Below are 18,773 nucleotides of genomic sequence, written 5' to 3'. Positions count from 1 at the left end.
AGTTCCATCCTCGTTTTACTGTTTTTGTACCTTCTACTACCAAGCGGGGTAATTGGACTACCCCAACCCACATTTTGTTTATTTTTTGGTAGATAATGTTGATGTATTCCATTGAAACATTGAGTACTTCTTAAAAACATATCACTTTAGTTTTTTCATCTCATATAATCATTTCATTCCTGTTATTTTCGGAATTATTAGCAGATATATCCTGGGGGTAACTCTATTACCCCACTTGGTATTCCATGTTATGCAATTTTTTGGTATATTATTTCATCCATTATCAGAATACATAAGATATAAATTAAAGTTGAATTTCTATTCTATTGTCAAACCCGATTCATGATGATCATATAAAATCTAAATTAGAAAAAATTGCTTTGCTGTAACCATAATTTAATTATTTGACAACATTTCCCCTACAACAATATAATAGAATGCTCAATTTTGTTGGCCTGTCAGTTTTTAATTGAAACCCTATTTTTCAACAGAAGAAACTTTTTTTTATTATTTAAATATAATTTGTAATGGATTTCATTGATGAATTAATGACAAAAGATATATAATAATTATATAATACAGAAATCTTGATGAAGTAACCAAGTTACCTTACTTGGTATTTCGTGTATGTGAAAAACGTTGATAGTAGAAGAAGAAAGATATAGTAACTTGCTTTGCTATTCCCATTGATTTATTTTTTGCAATGTGAGGCTTCCTCTTTAATTGTGTTGTTAATTTTCGTGTTGTGTTGTTAAGAATAATGTAGCCTATGATAAGGCCTACATAATATTGATTTCGAATTTGAAATGTATTTCTAAGTGAATTTTGCTGAACATAACTCTTGTCCGAAATTCGTTAACTCATCAATCCAACCCGCGAATATAAATGATACATGAGAATAATATTGATGAAAAAACCATAAGATAGCTCACTAATTGATATCTCACTCATTCTCCACTTGGACTGATTCAATGAATCAGAGCAATTCAAAAAAATCCAGGAATTTTAAGAACTTAATACAGAATACAGACGCTCAGCAGTGACAGAGATTTCAACCCACAACATCAACAATATTGACCTAGTCAGAAAGAGTCATGAATCATTCTACTTCGATGTTCATAAATCTCATTCAATCCGATGAATCAATCTCTTTCACGGGAATTCAAAACTTCTCTCTTTCCAACTTCCATTTACTACCCACCAGTTCAATTCAAGATAAATTCAGTTCAATTCTATTATCCACCGCTATATGAATGGGATTTTAGGCTAGAACTTGAACAGATTATTCTACGAAGCAGTAAACTAGGCCACGCAAAGTACAAATGCTTTGGCAAGCTGTACACATTATGAATGTGATATTATGACAGGTCATCAGAACACAATGTGGCAGACAGTGACACAATTCACAACACTCAACGATTATTATCGATATCACGATTCTATCGATCGATAAAATCGAAGTTCGTTAACAACTGCCACCCACGATTATTTATACTCATAGAAACAGATAGTACATATAGATATATATCACCTACTGTACCTTGTATAACATACAAGAAAATATATATGTTTCACGTATTTGAGACTTAACTCCTACTTCCAGAGACAGAGCAAATTTCGCATATCTCAACACTATTACTATACGTAATTCAACTTTCTACTTTCCTTGCCCTATTACCATAGGTAAGGAAAGTATTGCTTTCAAAAAAAAAAATTAAGGTACCCCAATTGCTAAATTTCTATACGTTTCAAGGTCCCCTGAGTCCAAAAAAGTGGTTTTTGGGTATTGGTCTGTATGTGTGTGTGTGTGTGTGTGTGTGTGTGTGTGTGTGTGTGTGTGTGTGTGTGTGTGTGTGTGTGTGTGTGTGTGTGTGTGTGTGTGTGTGTGTGTGTGTGTGTGTGTGGTGTGTGTGTGTGTGTGTGTGTGTGTGTGTGTGTGTGTGTGTGTGTGTGTGTGTGTGTGTGTGTGGTGTGTGTGGTGTGTGTGTGTGTGTGTGTGTGTTGTGTGTGTGTGTGTGTGTGTGTGTGTGTGTGTGTGTGTGTGTGTGTGTGTGTGGTGTGTGTGTGTGTGTGTGTGTGTGTGTGTGTGTGGTGTGTGTGTGTGTGTGTGTGTGTGTGTGTGGCGGCTAAAATTGCAAAAATGTTGTCAAGAACAGGGTTTTTCACGATTTTCTAGAAAATGGCTCCAACGATTTTGATCAAATTTATACCTAAAATATTCATTGATAAGCTCTATCAAATGCCTCAAGTCTCATATCTGTAATAATTCCAGGAGCTCCGCCCCATCTATGCAAAGTTTGATTTCAGATTCCCAATTATCAGGCTTCAGATACAATTTGAACAAAAAATTCTGGATGGAAAGGATTGAGCATGGAAGTCTCTACAATTAATGTTCAGTAACATTTTCACCTAAAATTGAAAATAAGCTCGAAATTCAAGAAAATGTTATTATTTCAATTGCAAACTGTTGGCAACGGTTGATTCTATTAAATCATTCACTATGAAGAGATAGCAGACTTCGTGTGTCTCCAGCGTTATTGTCCTGTCACCAGCTGGCCCAAATCTTTGAATAGTAGACTTGAGATGCGCGGGAACACTAGCGTCACGTGATCAATTTTCATAACGGCAAGGAAAGTTGTGTGAGTGCGCCACACCAGATTTTTTCGGAAAGCAATACTTCCCTTACCTATGGTAATAGGGCAAGGAAAGTAAAAAATATATATGTTTCACGGATTTGAGACTTAACTCCTACTACCAGAGACAAAGCAAATTTCGCAGATCTCAACTACAGTATTACTATACGTAATACAACTTTTTTATGATATATAACAGTGAATCACGTACACATAACAGTCTATGTTTTCGGAATGGTCTATAGCTCTACTGCTGTAAATACTCTGCTACTCTATCGCTATACATTTCATGATAGATGAACGTCAATATTTAGCAAGTGATCAAGGACAACCCTAATGTGGGAGTGTGATGAAATTGGGATATTTTGCACGAACTGCCTTGAGAACATTCGCACATTTGTAGGCAGGGTGTACAGGGGTAAGTCAGTATAGAAATATTATGAGGGTATAGAAATACTCTATGTTAGTGAAACTTGAAAGGCGCCGAATCGAAAACTTTGATTGCGTTCAATGGGACGCACGAGATCGTGTGACTAGGTTTATTAGTACTACGTGCTAATTGAAGGTTGGAGCAGTAGAAACTGTGTTATGTAACTGGATTTGTAGGGATGGCATAGTATGGAATAGTAAGTGAGGTGAAGTATTTATGTATTGCTAAAATTGGTTCAAGGATTCAGTTCATTAAGTAACGTGGAATTTATCCGTTGTTTTGGTTCTACCTATGGTTAAAAGGATTAGCACAATAGATAGATAGATAGATAAAGAATTTATTTTTTAACAACACAATATACGAATCAAATAAACAGATTAATACAGAAAACATTCCATTCATTCTGTAGGTCGGAATCTTTTCAAACCATCCTCGTAAGTCTCAAGTCTCCTTATTTATTATCAAATTCAGTGTCATCTATTTGGAGGAATCTATCCTAAAATCCTTGAAACTACAATTACTTGCAAATCCCTCCTATTTGTTCTTACTCTGAAATGAAAATATTTGGAAGAAAAATAGCACAAGGGCTACTGTACCTTATTATTCTATCTACCGCTGTTATAACATTAGTGTCATTTGCATTGTAAATAAATAAAATAAATTCATATTCTGAACATATTGATAAAATTTCAAAAATTTTATAGGCATAGCCGAAGCCATGAGCCGGAGTTGATAGCTAATCTCCTTTCGCTTCCTACTTTAATCTTAGGATTTGCACCATAGGATTTCATTCAAGAACCGAGAATCTTCTTGTTGAGAATCATTGGATATTATCTGTGCGCGATACACAATTTTTCAATTTTTGAAGTCAGATAACAGACAGACAGATAATAGTGGACAGACGGTCTACAATAATTTCCAAGTGTAACAAATATGAGATTTTCGATGATCGTGATGTTTTGTATTAGTTTGTAACTTGATATTGTATTGGGAAGTGTAAGAAAGGGCTGACTGCGCCCTAACTTCGCCCTCAGGATTTAAATGAAGGCAGCAATGCAATTCAATTTTATCTTCCTAGCTCTCTCTCTAACAAATATAATATATGTGTAAAAAATATCAGATTTGCATGGATCCAGATGCTTTGTATTAGTTTGTAACTTGAATTGTATTGAGAAGTGTAAGAGAGGGCCGGCTGCGCCGCAACTTCGCCCTCCTAGTATTAAAATAAAGGCATAAATCAAATTTTAATTCAATTTTAACTTCCTCAGTAATCTCTCTCTTTGTGTGGCAGGGTTGTGTAGTTGATTGATTGATTGATTGATTTAGTACTTTATTTATGTAGATTACAATTACAATATACTGGCTTTCACACTTATACAATAGCTTACAATACAGCGGAATTTTAGATGAATTTACATAACATCTACTAAGAAAATAATTATTGAACTGTACAATTATATGAAAAAAATTCGAATAATTATACAAGATAATATTGTAATGCATTTACATAAATTGGCGGAGCTTTGGGCATATCAATGTCCATTCTTTGGAAAGAATATTAAAAATATCCTTCTCAGTAACTCTCTACCAAGCAGAGAGAACCAGGAGTCCTAAGTCCGCCCTAACCCCTAATAAAAGCAAATTATCAATCAATCTATCAATCTCTCTCTCTCTAATGAATTAAGTATACGTAAGTAGAAGGCGAAATATTGATAGATCAAGCTTTCAGCAAAAAAAGGGAAAGCACATTATAATCGAAAAGATTTTGTTCTCCTTAGATACAGAAAGTACAAAACTAGAGGATATTCATAAAACATCATGTAAAAAAGTGAAGAATAGTACAAAAGTATCAGATACAAAAATGAGGGTTACAGAAATCTCTAAATAAATTCTTTGTCTCACTGAGATTGGACTTTGTAGAAGGACACACCTTTCTCGTTTAGTTTGTAGTAATAATTGTAAAAGATAGCTTTGAATTATTATGACAGCGACGGTGGATCCGTTATTGCTGGAAATCACGTGATGTTCCCAAAGTGCATAGACGCATTATAGAGATCATTAGAGTGGCGGCCAGAGTTGAAAGTAAAAGTTCACTTGGACTATAGCCAAACATAATACGGTTTGTTGTTTTCGCTACGGTCTAGTCCCGTTTCTGGAGGTTAATGAATTCTTCCTGCGGTATTTGTCTCCTACTCAATGAATTATTGAATACTGTTTCGGTATTGTTTTGCTAGTGAATGAAACTTTTTTCTCTCTCTAAACATAATTTAGGAGGTATTTTGAACAAATGATGTTATCAAAATACAGTATTATACTTAACCTTCCGGCAGTCGCGCTGTTGTGAAAAGTACAACAGTGTCAGTTTTTTTGCTGCACAAAACTATTGAATGGGGTGGTGTCAGTGAATGAGTCACCTATGCATTCCAAAACTTTCCCCTCATCACTCCACTGAGTTGCAGTATCAACCGAGCAATGGTTCAGTCTTTGGGTGCCATTTAGTCGCGACAGTGCATAAGTCGCACTGTGCATAAGATAGGGAAAGACTGTACGGGGACTGTAAATGAACCAATAACACAGAATTGATGGCTTTGCTTGATGTACCTTATTGGGCTATGAAATGGTAACGATCCAAATGTTCAAAGGCGTAAAATAATCCAAGAAGATGGAAAAAGTAATTAAACAATTAATTAATATGTTTTGACATTAAACAGAGTAGCCTACATAACACTTGGAAAATTGGATGTTGTACAAAATACAACACGCGACTGCTCGTGTGATTGTGTAGGGCGCGACTACCGGAAGATTAAGATGAGTTCGGTGACTACTTATAGATGGTTACTAGTTAGACTACTCAGGTATACTTAGATGAGTTATTATTCTAGGATCAAAATTCGTGTGTTTTCAAGGAATCATAACCTCTTTCGAATAATTTATTTAATTTTTTATTGATTGATATCATAAGTACATCATCAAAATGATAGGGAGAGAAAAAATAAGGTAACCTTGTGCTATTCCTCTACCAAATTCAGATAAGGCTGCAGATAGTTCGAAATAGTTTTGTAGTTGTCTAAGTGTTGTAAAAGTCTTGTAGTTGTTCACTTCACAAAATTTTCACTTCTTAATTAATATTCTCACAACGTAGATTTTTAAATCTAGATCAATTTGCAATATTGAATTTTCTATTCCATCGGGAATTGAATAATAAGGGCTATTATAAGCTTGTTTTCTTACAATTTCCAATCACTTTATGATTAAGTGTTTTATAATATTATTGAATAAATAAATAAAATAATATAATATAATGAACAAATACATTACACAACTACTGCATTTCCACTCAAATGGAAACTTTAACCTGAAAACCATTCTATCAATTTCCACAATGTCTCTACAATAACAAGAAGCGTTTAATAAGTTTTGAATATTTGTTACATTGAATTATCATTTAACTGGGTATTCACTGTCCATTTATGAAGTTTCGGGTACATTGCAATACAGATGAATAATAGATTGCCTCTAATGACTCAGGTTCCAAACCAACTATAATTTGGATGAATATAGATTATGATAGATTATAATCTATAGAAATAGATTAGATTATTAATCTATAGAAACACTTCACTCACATGGACTACTTCTTAACAAATTAATAAAAACAATATAAAATCTTGAAGTACCCTTTATTTTCAAATTAAAATAGACAGTTGAACTATTTTAATTTTTTTAAAAATCACGTGTACTTCAAGATTTTATATTGTTTCTATTAATTAATCTATAGATTTGAAGTTCAAAACTGTCAGTCAACCGTAACATAATAATAATAATTGATGTATCACTCATATTTGAACCAATTTTCCTAGAATACAGAGTATCAATATATTCAAGGTACATTCATTCCAACTAGGATACAAAAAGTCTGGATAAAAAGGATAAAAAGTGCTGCAAATGCTCAATCTATAGAGAGGAAGAAATCAGGAGTTACACATTTTTAGATTTTCCATGACGAAAATGTACAAGATAATTATATTATCATGAAAGAAGCGTGAAAGTATTCATAGATGAAAATGTATGATGTATGGAGGATACTCAGCAGTTATTTCGATTTTATATTCTTTATTGATCGATACAATAAATACATCATCAATATGATAGGGAGAAAAAATAAGGTCACCTTGTGCTATTCCTCTCCCAAATTTAGATAAGGCTACACATAGTCCGAAATAGGTCAAGGCTTGTATATTATACTGTATACATTGTATGTAAACTGTACAAATTGAAAATTCTTGGAAAGGAAAGTAATATGAACTTTTCCTCACTTCTTCTCAAATAATAAAAACATCAAGTCACATGCAGTTTGAATAGAATGTAACATTCTATGTTATACATTCATAACTTGTTACATTCTATATTACTCTCTGGTTACATCGAACTTCCTTGGAATTTTAATTGGAAGAATTCGATAAATCCAATTTCTTCGTTGAAATCTCGATATCAGATCAAAAGCTCGTAGATTTGAGAGCGAAAAATCATTCAACCAATTTCTCAGTTGCTCACAGCGTGAAGTATGTTGTGGGGGAAAGAAGTAGTCAATTTGGGGTTTTCCCCCTTATTATTGTTGAGCCGAGTCAAGGTCGAATGGCGTCGCGTTGTCATGACAACGGTGAGAGAAACATGAGCAATCAGCTATAATAGCAACATCTCACATCACCAGTATTGATGAATTGACGTTTTTTTCATCGAATTGATCTTTGATGACGTGTAGGAAAAATTGAGATGTTGAAAATACAGATAATAAAACATTATCATAATAACTTCATTATAATGGAACATCCATATTAAATTGTACTGTACCACATTGAAATATTCATTTCATTCATTGTCATAATTTATGTTAAGAAATAATTGTTCCATATATCCATGGGCTTTCCTTGATGAATAAGTTCTTTGAAATTAGATTCTCCTTTCCCATTTAAACTAGATCTATAAAGCTTATTTCGAACAAGTTCTTGAGATTTTGACTTCAAATGATTTGGTTTGTTGTCAAACAGTATCAATATCATTCACATATCATTCAATATCATTCAATAGGAAATATCAATATCATTCACAGGAAAACTATTGAATTATTTCGGATGTTTCAAAGAAGTCGTAAAACTAATGGTACCCTCTTAATCCTCGTCCATCATCTCTATATGAGACTCTGTAACTGACAAAATTGTACGATAACATGAAAAATGTATAAGTACATTACTTTTACACTGACTCATTAGTTTAGAAGAATCTTCATTCGCAAAACTCGTTTCGTAGAGGAGAATCACATTTTAAAGAACTCACTCAGTAAAGAAAGCCCATGGATATATGGAACAATTTCATAACAGAAAGTATGACAATGATATATTCATATTTATTTATTGTTTAATATTTGGGCCCTATTCATGTATACATTTTTCATGATATCGTACAATTTTGCCAGTTAAAGCGTCCCATACAACTCCATTTTGAAATCATTGTTCGACGCTTCATTTTCTCATTAGACCATATAGACCTGATAATCGGATTTTGAAAACTACAGACTGAGTCGATTTATATGTCCTTCATTTCTTCCTATTCACTCTCTCAATCCTCTTTTTCCTATTTATTATTTCCAGAATCAGAATAGTTATTTGTGCAACTAGTGCGCAAAGTGACAGTTTACTGCACCGAAAGAAACGTTTACGCACGAGCAGTAGGCGAGTGCGGAATAATGGTTTCTTGAGTGCAGCAAACGAGCTTTGCGCACGTATTTCACATAAAATTTTTCCTACAGTTACCATTGAATATGAAAAGTGGGTAATTATGGGTAAAATTCCCTGAAATTCATCAAATGTTTTTCCGTGTCATTTTATTATTAATAAAAACCTCAATTTATTCAAAATTGAATAATAATAATAATTAAATTATATAATGATGAGTAATTCAATTGAGAATTTATCTGACTGCTTGAAGGGGGTTTATCTTATGTAAGCATTGAAATGACTATAATCAAGGCACATAATAAATAGGCAACGCTGTTCTCCACTGCCATTATAACGTGGACCTCACTATACCACTGTCAGTTTCACCAACTTAATTTTGATTTTCCTGCACTGGTGCTCCATATAACCTACTAACTATTTTGCGTTGTCATGCTGCAAATCTGGAGTACGCAAAGTAATATTTTGCGCACTAGAGCGGAAAAGTGATTCTTTGCGGCCTGCAATCAGTGCAGAAATGGTCACTTTTCAAGGTATCTGTAGGAAAAAATAAAAAGTTATCTGAAGCGATCTAAAAGAAGGTGCTTCATGACCAGCTCATAATCATTCATGAATAAACAACTAAAGCTATGCTTTATGAACAGCTCTTCATCATTCATGCCTGAACTACTGCGTAAGGATATTTACACTACTATAAATGGAATTTATACCTGGATATTCAAGAGATATCGTCTTCTCTCATATTCTCAATCAATCATATTTATTCATCAAATGCACAAGTACATTGAATATTGTCACATACACATGTTGTCACATTGAACAGAGAAAATTAGAAGAACAAACCAACACACAAATACAGTCAATGTCGAAATCGCATAAAATTACTCCTGAACAAATTCCTGAAAAGATTACAAAGACATTCCCACCAGATAGTCCTTCAGATGAGCTTCAAAACATCATAGTAAAATTATGTAGTAGAGATCGGATTGAAATTATTGTAGTAGAGATACACATGAAAAAAAATGATGTAGAAGGCTATCATAGTAAAAGTATATTCTAAATATTTTCTATAGACTTAAAATTACTAGGCAGCATGCTAAAGTATTTTTCACCCATATAAGTTGTCCTCTTTTTAAAGATTTCCAAGTTACGTCTTTGAACAATTCTTCCTGATCGAGTGTTATGACAGTGTGATTTACTATTTCTTAGTTCAAAATCAGTTTCCAACTTCAAATTATTGAAGTCAGTTCTTTGAATTCAGTTCAAATTCTTTTCTCTTTATTCGTACCTTTGTCAATAATTTGTTATAGGTCTAGATTTACAATAAGAAATTTGATTATATAAGAAGTCGACCTCTCATTATCTATGCACATGAGCTTCATCACGACTTTTCTAGAGAAGTTTTCTATGTTTTCATCAAGACTAAAAACTTATGAAATAGTTGCATCGCCAAGAACACCACTTCAATCTCGAAAGTAACCCTCTGTAAATGAGTACAACCCAAGCACTCTACAACTCTAGTCCTCTAAAACTAATGGAATCAGTACAGACAACCTTGCAATGTTCTCTCATGTGTCCTTGCAACAACAACACAATGACTAGTGTCCGTTAGTTACTTCAAGACATTTTCTAGATGCTATTTCAGGACTTTTACAGAGCGATTCCAGGACTTCTCCAGGGTTATTTTAGGAGTTCTTCAGCATCTTTTGGACAAGAATGAAGCGAGCGTTCAGCGTTTCGTGTGCAACAGCATTGCCGGCTCACACAAGCTCAAAAGATTAGCAAGTGATGCGTAAATTACGCGCAGATTTGGCTTGGTCGGATTTTGGGCTTAACTGACTTCGTATTGTGCTGCTTTCGGCGGAAGCTGAAGGATTCAGCACATGTTGAGCAAGTCTAGTAGCGTGGGAGAGAAGCCTGAGCTTCAATATTCTATTCGTGTATTTTTTTTTATGGAGTATTGGAAAATGAAAAATAGACTATCTTCGACTAATGCAAGTATATGTATGAGTAATTATGTTTATTCAATTATATTTCTTATGATATGTCATAAAGAGTTTGTAATATTTATTGAATATTCCAATTGGCAATAAATAAAAGTGAATGGAAAAGACTAAGGAATTGTCAAAAACCACAGATTTATTGATACAGTACTTAGAAATACCGGTTTCAGTTATTGTCAATCTTTTATATACTAATAGTTTGACAATGGTGTAATATCCGAAACCGGTCTTTCTAAGTATCATTAAATCTGTGGTTTTTGACAATTTCTTATTTTTTTTTATTCAATATGAATAATTACCACAATATCAACTTCTCAACTTCACAAAAAATAAATAAAATCTACATAACCAACAGATAGTATTCTTAATTGATATTTCCATCATCAATATTCAAAGTAGCTATGGTGCAAAGGGAATTGTTCTAGAGGAAAGGAGTGTGTACACACGGAGAGCTATCTACTAAGTTATATCATAGACAAAGAGAAAACGTTGTATAGGAAGATATCTCCTGGTATAGATCGTTTGTGTTCCAAACTTCAAGCTTAGTGTAGATTACTGTCCATTATTATTGTTTTGGCTGGGTGAGACTGTAAGAACAGCACAGCATTAGAGACCACCAGCTTCATATATAGCTTCTTAAGGAAGAACTACTTGAACAGTTTCATTTTACAGTGGAATTTGGAGAATAAACCATGTCCTATTTATATGCTACCAAGTCTTTTTATTATATTATCTTTTTATGCTATCTAAACTCTATGGTTATATCCTATCATAATAATTTCTTATTTATGAAGACAACAGATGGGAACTTATTTTGCCCCCTTCAAACAGTACCATAATTTTCAATAGGAGAAAGATGAAAAATCTGGTGTGGTACACTCACACAACTTTCCTTGCTCATTGAACTGTAAGCCTCATTCTTAAACGAAAATAATTTAGGGAAATAACATAATGACGATTGAAGGCAACATATTTGAAACTACGATCAGCCTACTGTGTATGTTTATATATAATTGTTTTCAGAGTACTTTTTCCTTTGTGTAAATTGTGAAATTCGACTATTTTTAAAAGATGCAATTTTTCTTAAAAATATTACGGAGCTCCTGCAATTTTCCCAGAAATGAGACTCATGTCAGTTGATAGGGCTTATCAATGGTATAAATTTGAAGAAAATCGTTAGAGCCATTTTCGAGAAAACCGTGAAAAACAATATGGTTTTTTTTAGTGACTATCCGCCATTTTTCTCAAGAATATAACGAAGCTCCTGCAATTTTCCCAGAAACGAGACTCATGTCAGTTCATAGGGCTTACAAATACCTATCCATGGTATAAATTTGAAGAAAATCGTTACAGCCGTTTTCGAGAAAACCGTGAAAAACATGGTTTTTTGTAATTATCCACCATTTTTCGTCATCTTGAATTGAATTTCTTATTGTCGGATCCTCATGGTATAAGGACCTTGAGTTAAAAATTTCGAGTCAATCGGTTGATTAGGAATGGAGTTATCGTGTTCACAGACATACACACATACATACACACAGACCAACACCCAAAAATCATGTTTTTGGACTCAGGGGACCTTGAAACGTATAGAAAACTTGAAATTAGGGTACCTTAATTTTTTTGAAAGCAATACTTTTCTTACCTATGGTAATAGGGCAAGGAAAGTAAAAACTACTTGGACTATTAGCTTGAGTTTACAGTGGAATTTGGAGAATAAATTAATCAGACTAATCCACTAATTCATTCCTCGGAGTGGAATCCTTAACAATAGACCACGAAAATGTCGAAATTCAATAACAATAGGCGACCACTGAAGGGTCTCTAGAACTTCTACTTGTTCATCGACTTTTTTCGGCGCCCGGTTGGTTTCTTTTACCCATGGAGATATCCATGTTTCTTTAACAACATGAAAACCCATTTTGCCTTTTTCAAACAGTGCCATAATTTTCAATTTGATACTATTCTCAATAGAAAGAAGATGGAAAATAGATGAAATAGGACCCATGGATCTCCATGGATATCCATGTTTCTTTTACAACATGGAAACCCATTTTGCCTCCTTCAAACAGTACCATAACTTTCAATTTAATACAATTTTCAATGGAAAGAAGATGAAAAATAGATCAAATAGGACCGTTGGAACTCGGAAAGCCTGACCGCTCTCTATATCCACACCCCCTGAGAGATTCCATTTCCTCATTCATGCAGTACAACTTTTTAAAGTAAGCAAGCCTATAACCAAACTCCTCAGACATTTGACAGCTAAGAAAAAACGAGAGCGACTCCGTGAGATGACGTTTTTGAAGTTTATATTTTTTGTGGAACGAGGAAGCAAGCTTTTGCTGGCAAGTGGCGTCTTTCCAATGACGGCAAGAGAGAAAATGACGCCCTAAGAGGTTATTGGAAAAGTGACATCAGGAAATTACATCTTCCACTCGCCATACAAAACTAAGCAACAGCTTAAGATCAGCACAAGACAGACAACGAGCGAGAGGTTCATCAATTTCTGAACTGAAGTGTTGATTTTTCATGCTTTTCACTCGAATATATAGCAAGTTTGAAGATTTTCTTTCGAAATTTCCACTTGACAATAATAATAAAGAATTAAGTGGTTTGAAGACTTTCAATAGTACTGAGTATGGATGTATTGAAACAATAATGGAAGTTTGAAAACTTGCTTTCGAATTATTCACTTGTTATGGAAAAATAGAGTAGAATAGAATGACTTTTTCATTTGTTGACGTGGCGAAGTTTGGACAGTAATGTCCACTCTACCACTCAACCACAGTAGTTGAGAATATCGTTTTTGAATCGTATCGAGTAGATGAATTGAAGCAGAGAAGAGAGTTTGAAAACTAAATTTCAAAATCTTTACTAGATAATAAGTTTGAGTTTCTTTTCAAGTTTCAAAATTCTGAATTAATAATACAACTGTATTTTTTAGTTGGTGATGATTTAGTGAAGTATTCTTATTTAATTAGGGTTTGAACTATCCTAAATTCTAAAGCCCTAGTTGATATTTATTTTGCCTCAAAACTGAACAAAAATCATGAAGTGAAAACATAACCTTTTTTTGGACAATTTCTATCTTAATTTAGGGAAGGAGCAGTTTTTTACTTTCCTTGCCCTATTACCATAGGTAAGGAAAATATTGCAATCCGAAAAAATTAAGGTACCCCAATTACCAAATTTCTATACGTTTCAAGGTCCCCTGAGTCCAAAAAAGTGGTTTTTGGGTATTGGTCTGTATGAATGTGTGTGTGTGTGTGTGTGTGTGTGTGTGTGTGTGTGTGTGTGTGTTGTGTGTGTGTGTGTGTGTGTGTGTGTGTGTGTGTGTGTGTGTGTGTGTGTGTATGAGTGTATGTGCGTGACAAAATGTCCGTAATTAACGGAATGACTTGAAATTTGGAACTTGAGGTCCTTACACTATAAGGATCCGACACGAACATTTTTGATCAAATGCAATTGAAGATGGCGGCTAAAATGGCAAATATGTTGTCAAAAACAGGGTTTTTCGCGATTCTCTCGAAAACGGCTCCAACGATTTTGATTAAAGCTATACCTGAAATAGTAATCGATAAGCTCTATCAACCACCTCAAGTCTCATATCTTTAAAAATTTCAGGAACTCCGCCCCATCGATGCAGAGTTTGATTCAAGATTCTCAATGATCAGGCTTCAGATACAATTTAAACAAAAAATTTCGAGTGGAAAAGATTGAGCATGAGAATCTCTACAATTAATGTTCAGTAACATTTTCACCTGAAATTGAAAATATAAGCTTTAAATTCGAGAAAATTTGATTATTCAATTGCAAAATTATTGTTGATTCTATTAAATCAATCACCATGAAGAGATAGCAGACCTCGTGTGTCTCCAGCGTTATTGCCCTGTCAACAGCTGGTACGAATCTTTAAATAGTAGACTTGTGATGCGCGGGAACACTAGCGTCAGGTGATCAATTTTCATAACGGCAAGGAAAGTTGTGTGAGTGCACCACACCAGATTTTTTCACTTCAAATTATGAAGTGAAAACATAACCTTTTTTGGACAATTTCTTTCTGAATTTGGGAAAGGAACAGTTTTGGGCTTCAAGCCTGTTGTTCCTTCTCAATCATTCATAGTTGAGAATGACATTGTAGTCAATGTATAAATAAATAAATAAATATAGTAGCTGAGAATATGAAATTTCGAATCGTCTTGTGTAGATGCATTTGAGAATGAAATGACAAGATTGAGTGTTAAGATTGTAGATTATGCTTCTGCTAATAATAATCTTCTCTCACTCTCCATCCTCCGAATAATTTGAAAGCACGTATAGTTACCGTGAAAATACTGTGATTCACAAGTCTGGTACCGTAAACCTAAGTTTAAAGTAAGATTCCAATCCACATGTAAGAAATCGAAATCTACGGTTAGTATAGCCTATTCAAAGAATATATACACCACACAAAGAAATTTTTTTTCTATGGAGTATGAACGCATCATAAGATACAAATCTTGTAATTGCTGGTCACTGAGTGTTTACTAATGGTGGTTAATGGTCGACTGCTTATATCAGTTATCGAAGCTAATGCATGCTAATGTATGTACATTATATACAATTAGTACATTACTGCATTAGTACATCATAGTAATGCCTGACAATATAGCCTCCGATAGGCTGAATAGAAACAACATTATTGTATTTATACTGTTACAATAATTTCAATCATTGATTTTATTCATTTGGGGAAACAATTATACAAATTATATGAATGTGATTGGGAAAAAGCATCATAATACCCACTTATCATTATTTAATCAACTCTGTATTCTATCATACATTCCACTTAATCCTTTATCATACACCAAGAAAAACATTGAATCCATTCCAAGTATGGTCACCTTTCCAATTGTTCAAAATAAATTTTGGTTGTTAAAGTAACAAATTCGTATTGGAAATGATGAGATCAATTTGAATTAATTGATATTTTAATTGGAATTAATTAATTGGAGATAGTTCTACAACTGAGAAAGATATTAGAAAAATAATGACATGTATTAAAAATAGAATGTTATAATAACAATAGATTTTTAGCTTGTAACGAAGGAGTAAGCTGTAGCATAAATACTTGAATTTGGATAAACAAATTGATCATAAGGGCAATCTATATACCGAAAAAGAGATGTATCTAGTTTTAGGATCCGAGCAAATGCTCAGGGATATAAAAATATTGTATTACTTTTTGACGAAGTGGAATGTGTATATTTCCATTACAACGTGGACCCTTTCACGCTGCATGTTCCAATCCTATTCGCACTCACAAAGCCAATATGAACCAATTTCCATGGAATCCTTGCCTCTGCATGGGAAAATGCACACTCTATTGACTTATCGCTATTCGAACGAATCTGTAGAAGCATATTGGAGGATTCTGAATTCTGAAGCTGACTATTGCAGTTGACATGAGAAAAATTGATTTATTTCTCTCTTCTATCTATTACATCCATACACATATGGATATATACACATATAAATTTCCGTTGTTACAGTATCAAATTGGTATTTCAAATTATGAAATTAATGCAATCAGTATGGGAATATCAAAATGATGATTCTACAACTGAGGAAGATGTTAGAAATATAATTACATATATTATCTATGTACATCTATCATATACATCCATATCCTATTATACTAAGTGAGCGATTTCCATATTTCTATATCTGGTTATTTATATTTATATCTGGTTATTCATCTTCAATGGATCTCAAAAACGGCTTTAACGATTTTCACGAGATTTGGAACGAAGTAGGTTTATGATATAGAAAATCGATTGCACTAGGTCTCATCCTTGAGAAAACTTGCTGAACGACATTAAAGGATAATTCATCCTTGGCTGGAACAGCTGAGACTTTCGTCGTCTGTGGATAGTAAAAAGTAAGCGAGTGATTCTGTGGAAAATCAAAATATCGCATCCACGAAATTCATAAGCTCACGTAGAGCTAGCTGTAAAATAATATAAACACAATCATTTTTCAAATCATTTTTCGATCATTTTCAAATTTTTGTAATGTATGAATTTTCTGGCAAATGAATTTCAAATAAATTTAAAATTTTAAAGAATTGTGTTCTGTTTATCAATAAATAAAAATAACGAGCGAAGCTCGGTGCCCCGATATTTATGACTTGATAATGGCATTATATAGCTGAAACATGTCGTGATCAAATAATTCTAAAAAAGGAACTCAGATTTATATTTTTATTTATATATACAATATAGTTTGGTACAATCAGTGAGAGATGGAAATGATATTTATGAATAATACCAATACGTATGTTTTTTTCTAATTTGATTGATGATACTGATAATGCAGTGTTTGTTTTGATATGCAGTGAAACATCATAATAAATATCAGTGTAATTTCAGTGATAATATAATTTCATTGCTGAAGGAAACGTTAACTTTAGGGAAGTTCCATTAGCTGAAAAACGTAGACTTCATCTCAACAATAATAATTTTTATTATTATAGTCCTGTGTTGCAGTTGAGGTGAGTTTATTGAGTAGTGTAGTTTATCAATTCAATAAAACGACTTCAAATTTTATTCTTTACGATCAAGAATCGGCATACTTGTTCTCAGTGTAGTAATGAAGAGTCCCATGGTCTAAATCAAGCCCAGTGAGTAGAACAATAAATTCCAACTGCATACTGTGGGCAGGAAACATACTAACACAGAATTATAGGAGTTTTCTCTGATACTAACTATAACCGCCAATGAGTGAAGTTAACTACTAGAGAATAACTTTTTCTATTTCTTTAATTATGCTGCCAACCCACCCCAAATATTCACAATCCCTTGTTTATCAGAAATAAGAGACTAGTCTGCATTGCTATATTTTTATCAATCTCTAGTCACTTGAGTTTTGTCACAGGATAGATAAATGGAATGAAGAGATCTATGTTGAGTACCTATGATTTCTCTATGGTCTAGATCACTGATATCAGTTCGTTCATTCTTTTATAAATAAATGTATTGAAAATATTTATTCTGAAACATTTTATCTGACTGGTGTGACATTACCTGTGTTGTTTAATTGTGTATTATTCAGTTTGAGGAGTGAATTCAATGAAAATTGAGTAGTGAGAATGTTCATCTCCATATTTATTGTGATAAATCAATAGTATCACAATTTATTACACCCTAATAATTAATCACAGATAATTAGCTAATTGATGTAATCTATTACCTTTCGCCCACAGCACTCTTCCAGTTGAAATATTTCGAAGTCATACAAAGCTATTTATCTATAGTAAACACTGTATATAACATAAAAATCATATCACGATTCCACAAAAAATCAAACAATTTATTATTTATCCTCAAGAATTTTGAATTCTGGAACGATTTATCCGTTTCAACGTTGAGAGTCCGTACAACGATTTATAATGAAAACAACCTCCCTTGAACACTTGAAACTTGAGAATGTTACATTCTTCAACGAAAAAGAAACAAACAAAAAATTCTACACTAACGAAAGTAAACGTGAAATTGAATGAAAAAACTTGAAACTCGAAAAACTCTACTAAACATTTCATCAACTGAGATTGAAAACTATCGTTTTTGAACACTTATAACTTGAAATGTTACATTCTTCAGCGACAAAGAAATATAAACAATCAATCCGACACTAACGAAAGTAACCGGAGAACTGAATGAATGAAATTGGCACTTACCGTTTGGCATTGCCAGTCTGTTATTAGCTTTAGCTTATCATTATTAAATCCCCCTCTCGTACCTTTCACAATCACTATAGTTTGTCCGCTCACTACTAATCATGTTGTCCTGGTCGTGGCTTGAATTGAATGAACTGCCATCGTTCATATCAACAGCTTCGAAATTATTATTATCATCATCATCATCAGCAGCATCATCATCATCATCATCGTCATCGTCATCGTCATCGTCATCGCAATCGAAATCGAAAT

General features: G+C 33.4%; 1 protein-coding gene across 18 annotated transcripts in view; it reads right to left on the bottom strand.

Moving 5' to 3' along the window:
* The window catches only part of LOC111057314 (potassium channel subfamily T member 2-like), a 699,972-nt gene that overhangs the window by 403,176 nt on the left and 278,023 nt on the right, over positions 1 to 18,773 (bottom strand). For 10 of the 18 annotated variants that reach the window (XM_039431627.1, XM_039431629.1, XM_039431630.1 and 7 more), the window contains exon 1: positions 18,035 to 18,495. The exons of 2 other annotated variants lie outside the window; for them this stretch is intronic. In XM_039431627.1, coding sequence (XP_039287561.1) covers positions 18,035 to 18,078 — 44 coding nt within the window. In that variant the 5' untranslated portion in view covers positions 18,079 to 18,495. Of the gene's footprint in view, positions 1 to 18,034; positions 18,497 to 18,773 lie in introns of those variants that run through there. 6 more of the 18 variants (XM_039431612.1, XM_039431619.1, XM_039431614.1 and 3 more) reach the window with 2 other exon arrangements.

Source organism: Nilaparvata lugens, chromosome 6 (assembly GCF_014356525.2).
Source record: "Nilaparvata lugens isolate BPH chromosome 6, ASM1435652v1, whole genome shotgun sequence".
NCBI lineage: Eukaryota > Metazoa > Arthropoda > Insecta > Hemiptera > Delphacidae > Nilaparvata > Nilaparvata lugens.
Note: the sequence above shows the minus strand (reverse complement) of the source record. Positions and strands in the feature narration are given on the sequence as shown.